This window comes from Aplysia californica, unplaced genomic scaffold, assembly GCF_000002075.1.
Source record: "Aplysia californica isolate F4 #8 unplaced genomic scaffold, AplCal3.0 scaffold00257, whole genome shotgun sequence".
Classification (NCBI taxonomy): Eukaryota; Metazoa; Mollusca; class Gastropoda; order Aplysiida; family Aplysiidae; genus Aplysia; species Aplysia californica.
The window spans coordinates 99,536-108,779 of NW_004797527.1; the positions used below are offsets into that span (position 1 = coordinate 99,536).

The window sequence follows — 9,244 nt, forward strand, 5'->3', positions numbered from 1 at the left end:
TGTTAAAGGTTTGCTCTACCCATTCATGTAACATACCAATTGAATTCTGCACCATCTGATTAAATAATCATGCATATACATTAAGAGACACTCGAGATAATCAATATGGTCACTCAAAATGACCTTAAACAACAGCCTTTGCAAAATCGTCCGAAATATTAAAAAACCCAACGTAAAATTGTCTTCACGCGTATATTGGGGAGCACCATTATTGATAGAATGGACATACATTGCATATCCAATGAACGGATGATTTTGTCTCTGCTCTTAACAGTGTGTTATTACGATAGCTTCAAACAAAATGGAGAACAGAGCAATCACAAAATTTAACGTAAAATTTGGACAACACTATATATGCCCATTTTTATTTTGCTTAGGAGCCATGGTTTTGAATAGAGCACCAACCCTTTGGGTATCGACTCTATTAAATTTTGGAAGTAATTACCAGTTATTTTCTTCCCAAATGTCACGGAGAGTTGCAAACAAAGGGTCTGTATTGGGAGCAAAGTAGCTTTTCTTCAGCTACTGTTTCATGGGACTTCACACACTTGCAGGATTTATACTGGGGCTATTTAATGGTGACCACTCCAGCGTGGATATGATTTGGTTTTTCTGGAATTGTTTGGTGGCATTGGCCTTGTCAGAAAGTGCTTTGCTATTTATGAAGATGTCTACTTGAATGACACCATGACGAAAATAAGAATAAGACATGACGTTCCAGCACTTGCGCTATGTAACTCACTAAACCAAGGCATTCTGTGATTCTCACGATTCCATCCTAGACCACCCAAAACCATTCCGTTCCGTGGCCTTTGTTCTTTACTGACATATGATTATGTCCAAAAATCTAACTAAAGCAGTCAATGTGCAAAGAATGCTTCATGCTCTAAAAGAAACCAATATCACCTTAACAAAATGAGCACATGTAATGTTAAGTCCAGGTTTTGCGTTGTATTTATCATAACTCTGTGTTCCAATATGTTTTAAAATATCTTCAGAAGCTGTAGTTCATTGCGGAGACAATAACAGTTTCTTTTAAATTGATATTCAATTCATGTCCATTATACCAATGTTGGCCACCACTGTTTAAGCACCTTCACATAGGCGAGAATACACTTTTACGTGTCTTTGTTTTCGCACAATTTTGCCAAGCCTGATTTTTTAAGGTCAATTTTGAGTGACCATATCACAGGCGCCTATTAACGTAGATGAAATATTAATGTGTCAGATTATAAAGAATTTATTTAGCTTTACATTGATATGCTGCACGAGAGGGTAGTGCAAGGCTATAGTACGACGATTGGGTGATTACACTTTGTAAAGTTTCTTTTGGACGCCACTGTATATTACAATTACTATATTACCTTAGTATACAATTTTTTTAAACTCAATCATTAAGAGGTTGTGTAAACTCTCGTGTTTTGGTGACCTGCAAAATCACATGAGTTAGTCCAGAAAAGTTTATTCTTGTGTACTCACTCTCAAGCAGCACAATCAACAGCATAGTTCCAAAAGGCTGCAGACCCATGTATAATTCCCCCGAAGCCTTAGCTCAAATACGCTTCACAAGGGGATATACATTATGATCGCAAGCACACACAATGAGCTCTTTATGATACTCTGTAAAACAGGTTTTTTTTATATGACGTTGTCGATGCTTCATAGGTATCATGCTATCGACCTGTCTTGCTCTTATATTTAACATTACATACAATGAAGACCCACGAGTAGCAGTTATATAAAGATGAAAAACAAGAAACAAAACAGTCAACGCATTAACTCAGTTGTAGACTTGTTTATTACTGTTTTACATTTTTGTCAGAATAAAATAAATTCTCCCATTTCTACACAGAAGGAGCAGACGAGAACAGAAAACACACGGCATGTTTGGTGTTTTAGACGTCTACAGGTATTGTGGAAAAGAAGGTAAGTTTTCCTGCCTTGTGCTTAGCTATAAAAAAAATGTATTTTCTTTTTCCTTGGAATTCCTTTCGCGTATTTCTGAGAGTACCGCATGTACCGATTGTGTGTGTGTGTGTGTGTGTGTGTGTGTGTGTGTGTGTGTGTGTGTGTGTGTGTGTATGTTTGTATATATGTGTGTATGTGTGGGTGCACGTGCAGAAATGTTTTCTTGTACGTCGATGGGTGAATGTTTGAGGGGTTGTAAACGTGAGTCTCCGTGCAGGTTGTGCATGCTTTCTTCAATTTTGATTCCCCCTGATTTTATACTAACGTTTTGAAACAGATGACAGTTCATTTCAGTACTTAGTGCAAAACAAGAATAGTACCAAGTAGACGGATTGTTGTGTGATTAAAAATACTTTTTAAAAAAATCCAATACGTAATTACCCTACTTTTTAACCAAAATCATTCAGCTTTAATGTCCAGCTCAGCAGATTTCCCACGATTTTTTAGAGCAACAGGTAACCATTGTACACAATAAGCATAGCAGTGTTTTTAGACATGAGTTATACATTGGGGTAAGCGAGGCATTTTTTTTCTTTGGATGCAGATTTGCTGGTAACATTTAGTATTTTAAAAAGAGGAAACATTATCTCGTTGCACTTCCTTAATGTATTCATCTGAAATGCTTGAAATTTCAGTAGAAATCTATTGTGAAGAATATTATTCCAAAAAATAATGGATGGTGCTATCTTATTCAAAGTAAAGCAGGTAATGATAAAAATAAAATTCTTAACTGACAGACGCATGATAATCATTTTAAAATCGAGAAGAATATTTTGCCAAAAGAGTATAAGAATGCTGTCCTAGCAAAGAATACGATGTGGCTGTTGCTCAAATCACTAATCACCTTCATGTTGATATTCTTGATCATGTTTGGAGACAAAATCTTTTGCGTATTCTTAATAATGACTGCTAGCTTACTGGAGCGCTGACATTTCATTAGCATACGCAGAATAGTCATCGTAGTGTGCGAAGTAATCATTAATGTACTGAGAGGCTGACATTTCATTGGCATAAGCAGAATAGTCATCGTAGTGTGCGAAGTAGTCATTTATGTACTTGTCGCCTGCTCTCTTGTTGGGAGACGCAGAAGAGTCATCTTCAGCATTCTGAGAGGCTGACATTTCATTGGCATACGCGGAATAGTCATCGTAGTGAGCGAAGTAGTCATCTTCGGCCTTCTGAGAGGCTGACATTTCATTGGCATACGCGGAATAGTCATCGTAGTGTGCGAAGTAGTCATTTATGTACTTGTCGCCTGCTCTCTTATTGGGAGACGCAGAAGAGTCATCTTCAGCATTCTGAGAGGCTGACATTTCATTGGCATACGCGGAATAATCATCGTAGTGGGCGAAATAGTCATCTTCAGCATTCAGAGAGGCTGACATTTCATTGGCATACGCGGAATAGTCATCGTAGTGAGCGAAGTAGTCATTTATGTACTTGTCGCCTGCTCTCTTATTGGGAGACGCAGAAGAGTCATCTTCAGCATTCTGAGAGGCTGACATTTCATTGGCATACGCGGAATAATCATCGTAGTGGGCGAAATAGTCATCTTCAGCATTCAGAGAGGCTGACATTTCATTGGCATACGCAGAATAGTCATCGTAGTGAGCGAAGTAGTCATCTTCAGCATTCTGAGAGGCTGACATTTCATTGGCATACGCGGAATAGTCATCGTAGTGAGCGAAGTAGTCATTTATGTACTTGTCGCCTGCTCTCTTATTGGGAGACGCAGAAGAGTCATCTTCAGCATTCTGAGAGGCTGACATTTCATTGGCATATGCAGAATAGTCATCGTAGTGTGCGAAGTAATCATTAATGTACTGAGAGGCTGACATTTCATTGGCATATGCAGAATAGTCATCGTAGTGTGCGAAGTAATCATTAATGTACTGAGAGGCTGACATTTCATTGGCATATGCAGAATAGTCATCGTAGTGTGCAAAATAGTCATTAATGTACTGAGAGGCTGACATTTCATTGGCATAAGCAGAATAGTCATCGTAGTGCGCGAAATAGTCATTCATATACTCGGAGGTCTCTATGTTATTTTCATATGCAGAGTCGCTCGCGACTTCGTAGACTGATGATGCGTCTTTGAGCTTGTTGGAAACTGGAGACTGTTGACTGTACCGAGGGAATGCGGGAGGACTGAGCTGCACACCTGATCGTATATTAAGAAGATGAAATAAAAATAATGTATATTACTGATCCTGCATTTGGTAAAATATGACAAAACATTGCTGTTACAGCAATGAACATGTATTTAAAAAATCTGTGGTCGCATTTGAATGAAATTGAGCCTCCGGTCTTCATCAACCTTTCTACTTGTTTATATGGGCTTCCTCGACCTATTAACTTGATCACCATTTTAGTAAACAAGAAAGCATCCAAGCACGAAAAATAATAATATAAAGATCTGCTGAGTACATGAAAATCCCACTTTAGACTTGGAACTCTGTTGAAAAAATCTTAAAACTTATAATCCGAACGTCACTAACAACAGAATTAGGCAGCACACCAAAGTATTAGTTTTATAGACAAAAATGTTGTTAATACTCTTATCCTCTGTACTGCTCCCCCCCCCCAAAAAAAAAAGGAAAAAAGAAACCCACCCCTCCCCATTATTATAAAAACAGAACACCCCAAGGTCCTGTGCGTATTGTTCATAAATAATATTTTGAAATGGCTTTTTTGGTGCGCCTGCTGGCTTGGAGGTTTGCCTCGCTTTCGTTCAGTAAACGGAGTTTTGATAGTGCGCAGTGTGCAAACAAGTTCCTCGTCTGAGAGGTCACTTGCTCGGGTATGAGTATACTGAAAATCGCAAGATGAGAAGAAAGAAGTTTAGATGAAGTCTTTATAATGTAGATCTATGTCGACACGAGGGGGGATTATTGGCACAGTGACCCGCAAAAAAAAAGGTTTTACTGATTTTATAGACATATTATCACATTGAATTGTTAAAGATGGCCTCATGTACGTTTGGCCTCCCTGTTATTCAGACACAATTTACAGACTTGTCCTTGCATCCTGAGCAATGACTTTGCCTTTCATAGGCGATAGGATTGATTAACGTGTTAAAAATAATTCTCAACCCCCACCCCTTTTTGTGCATGGGAATGATCGAATCTGGGCTCGGAGCCCTAGTTAGCTGAAAGTCGCGCATTGCTCTTACGCAGTACTTTCACCGTGTTATTATCTGGTAATCCCGGATTACCTGTGCCCAAGGAGAACAACGCAAGTTTCAGATTCAGGGTGTAAGTAGGGTTCCACCTGTTTGCATTCGTGGATTTCGAACAATAAATTGAACACGGAGATGGCATCAATTTTCAGAATGGTTTTCGATTAGACAGGCCCTGACTGTGACCGGACTTTCTTTCCTACCAACTAAAGATGTTTAATGTATGCGCCTGCTTAGATGACCTTATGCAGTAGTGAGCGACGTAAAACACTTATAGAAAAACAGGCAGCAATAATATCTACTACATAAGTGGTCAACATCTAACAGGCGGCGTCAACGTTTGCTACAGAAGTGGTCAGCTTCTAACAGACAGTGTTATCCTTTACCACAAAGATAGTTAACATCAACACCACCCCCACCCCCCAGGCAGTGCTACTTATAACTGACCGAAGTGTCTTTGGCCATTCCCAAAGTGGGGATATTAATATGTTCTTGTGCTCAGTAGAATTGTAAATGGGCTGATTTATCAATGTCATGCTCATACTGTGCCAGAACAACAAACCGGGAACTGCTGCTTTTTCTTTTCTCATCCTTACTATCGTCATTTTACCTCTACTTCTTTTGTATGTGTGCCTCTCTCTAGTGAACTGCTATTTCCGGGATGCCTTGATAGTTGAAGCAGACTTTGTGCTGTTTAAGCTAGAGAGGTGAGCAGAGTAAGACTGATTCCTCGTTTAGACTTCTCTGTTGACATCCAACCCTTGGCGCTCATATGACTGTATGCAGTTGCGAATGCCGTAAAACCTTACAAAAACAAGCAAACAAAACATCAACAAACAATACAATGTTTTGCTAGACTTACGTTGGGAAGAAGCCAAAGCCAGAAGGCCCAGCAGCACGGTCAGCATATTCAGCTTCATCCTTTTGTCAAAAGATCTGTGAAACAATAAATAAAACAATCTTTGAGAAATTTGACCTAATACCAAGGGTTTATCGTAACGGAAATATCCCAAACTAAGTGCTAAACTCTGAAATTAAGTGGAATCGGTCCGCGCTGTTGTGGTGAATATAAGACATTTTGTTCAGTTTTGGGTTGTTGTTTTTTCCATTTGAAACCCTCTGCAATATCATATATATAATATATATATAATATATACACGCTTTCACTCTCTTTCTCCTTTTGACACATCACTAACCTTTTAGACATAATTAGAATTAACATTTTAATGTATAAGAGTTAGCCTGTTAAGTGATGAAACTACAGAGTTAAAATAGAGTGTGTAACGTATCTTGGTTGCAGATGGATAATAATGCTAGATGGAGCATATTAAAAGGTGTCACAACACGGTGGAATCAGGTGCTTGTCACTTTTTGGGCATGGTTAGTTTTTGTAGTACCTTTAAAGCTTGTCCATTAACCTCGCTTATGATGAAAAAAAGTATCCATCTATGTTAAATATAAGTCGAGATATTTGCAATTGGAGAAAAGTGGGGTGGCCTGGTTTCAGAGGTAAATATAGCGGTTAAATGACATCCAAATTTTGGCAACTTGATTAGCTTAAGAGTCCTTGGAAACTGGAAATGTACGTTTATTGTGTATTTTATTAACATTTTAAAAAAAATCCACAGTGAAATGTGGTTTTAAATTGACACTAAAAGTGTTTAGCCAAAACACACAAATTCGTTTTTGAAAAATGCCACCAAACTAGAGGAAAAATGCTAGTTTCTTCGATTTCAGTATTTTAACGCGCGCCTGATTTCATCACGATGCCTCACTTATTAGTTTTCAAATGTTTTATTTGTTAGGGCGTTTTAGCATAAGGCGATAACCCCCAATACAAGTATGGATTTGAACTCATGTAATGAAAGCATGGCGATTCAAATTTAGCTTGATAACAGTTTTCAAATACTTGAAAACGTCGTTTTGCCTGTTAGTACAGAAAGTAAACAGAAAAGTTTGTGAAATCACCTAAAGTCATCGCATGCTATCAACTGGAATCCGTTTATGAATGGGCATTATTGTAAGAATTAAAGGAGAATACAGCGAAAATAAGGAGATTAGAAGAGGAGTGAGGCAACGATGTGAACATAACAGAATGTCCTGGTCTCAAAGTGAATGGCAAAAATTTTAATAACATCAGATATAACAAATGACACAGTTTTAATAGCAGACTCAGAAAGAGACCGTTAATCACTTCTAGGTACTGTTGCTTCGGAAAGTGAATGTATAGGGTTATTGTTTATTATGAAGAAAACAGAATGCATGGTGATATCTAAAAAGGTAGTAAATCCTATTTCTTATCTCCCACCCAAAATTGAAAAGATCAAACGAGTTCAACAGTTTAAATTATTTAGGATTTGGAATAACGTTTGAAGCCAAATGTTCCAAAGAAACAAAACAAAAAATTACAATGGCTATGGTTAGTTTCAATAAAAATGATTTTAATCTTGAAAAAAACAAAACATTCCCGTGCATGAATACCAAAAGAGAGTTCTGAAATATGGTCAGCTCTTCTATATGGCTGTGAATACTGGACGATCACTGAAGACAGTGAAAATAAAACAGATGCAACAGAAATGTGGTTTCTCAGAAACCTGCTGAGAATATCTTGGAAGGCAGTACTTGATTTAAAAAAAATTAGTGAACCTTTTTATTCTTGGAGCTAAATGAGCATCTTTTTTCTGTGTACTTTCTTTAATCTTTTTATTGTGTGTTAATAAGAACAGTTGTAATCTACGAAAGAGTACGTTCATTCAACAAATGAAAACATTTCATACTATTCACGCTGGTGGACATTTAAAAAATGTTCATATGAACAACCTTTATTCGTTTTAAACTCGAGCTTTAGAGACATTGACAAGGCTGGTTTTGGTTAAGCCTAACTCTTCGCTTTCTGTAGTAAAAAATACTTTTGGTCAATATAATATAACGAGTACTCAAGATTAACTACGAAAGTAAATGAAAGTAAACCCAGACACCCCCCCCCCCAACCGAAAAACGCGTACTTTAAACCCCGTGCGCTTTCTGAACAAAAATAAAAATTCATTGGAAGATTATGGCCTCCTTGGTAGAACAATGGACTATTTTCCAGAGCTGTAGAACAGTCACAAGTTTCAACACAAGGTTTCTCCCTTACAACATGCAAAGTCTGGAATACAATTACAAAGCTGTCTGTAGATATGAATTGATTTGAATCTAAATAATGGCTCATCAATAGTTTTAGGTATGCATGCAATCACTCCAACATATTGACACTGTTCATTTCTCTCTCTCTCTCTCTCTCTCTCTCTCTCTCTCTCTCTCTCTCTCTCTCATTCTCTCTCTCTCTCTTTCTCTCTCTCTCTCTATCTATCTATCTATCTATCTCTATCTATCTTACTCTACCCCCCCTCTCTCTCTCTCTTTCTAACTCTGTCTCTCTCACTCTCCCCCCCCCCTCTCTCTCTCTCCCTTTTTCTCGCTCTCTCGCTGTCTCTTTTTTCCTTTTATAAAGGACATCTATCAATTATTAGTTTAGCATTCTACGGCAATCCATCTTAATTGTTTTATGTTATCTTCATTCTTAAGCGTTTTTTTTTTTATTTCCCTTTCCTTTTCAGTTGGAGGAAGAAGACACTGCCTTGTTTTACGTGTCCATAAATGAAGGTTACATGTGAATGAACACACCTCTACTACTACAGAAGGAACACACAAGAATTACAAAGCTACCTGAACAGACACAATAAATGGTCTAATTGCTTAGTTGTTCTCGACATACCTTTCACGTAAAATGGAATTCGACAAAGGCACCCTGTCCACTTGTAGAGTCAGGGGGTTACTTATACCTTTCAGAGGATGCAACGTAAAAGATCACGTGATGAGAAAATGTCACCTGGTGAGGTCTAAAAACGGATGATGGTTTAAAAGATCGATTGTCGTTCATATTACCGGGGGCGGGGGGGGGGCATACTATTTGTAGAATAAAATGTGGTTTTGGTCATATAATTACTCGACGCAGCGTTAAACGGTACAGATCTCCTTCTTCACACTGACAATCAATACAGACGTATCAATTTTTTTTCTTGTTTTTCTCATCAACATGCAGCAAAACCATGA

The 9,244-nt window shown here is 37.9% G+C and overlaps 1 protein-coding gene across 1 annotated transcript; it reads right to left on the bottom strand.

Annotated features, from left to right (window-relative positions):
* Positions 1-1,780: 1,780 nt before the first annotated feature.
* LOC101851046 lies at positions 1,781-8,997 on the bottom strand. The gene is made up of 4 exons (XM_013083837.1): positions 8,907-8,997; positions 6,012-6,085; positions 3,807-4,132; positions 1,781-3,737 (listed from the first exon to the last, which is right to left on the bottom strand). The coding sequence occupies exons 2-4, from the start codon at positions 6,067-6,069 to the stop codon at positions 2,883-2,885; spliced, it is 1,239 nt and encodes a 412-aa protein (XP_012939291.1). The 5' UTR covers positions 6,070-6,085; positions 8,907-8,997; the 3' UTR covers positions 1,781-2,882.
* Positions 8,998-9,244: the final 247 nt, after the last annotated feature.

Coding starts and splice junctions, on each gene's coding strand:
- LOC101851046 (XM_013083837.1), bottom strand. CDS start 6,069: ATGAAGCTGAATATGCTGACCGTGCTGCTGGGCCTTCTGGCTTTGGCT. Junction 4,133..6,011: donor GGCTTTGGCTTCTTCCCAAC/GTAAGTCTAGCA, acceptor ATATACGATCAG/GTGTGCAGCTCAGTCCTCCC. Junction 3,738..3,806: donor ATTCTGCATATGCCAATGAA/ATGTCAGCCTCT, acceptor TATGCCAATGAA/ATGTCAGCCTCTCAGAATGC.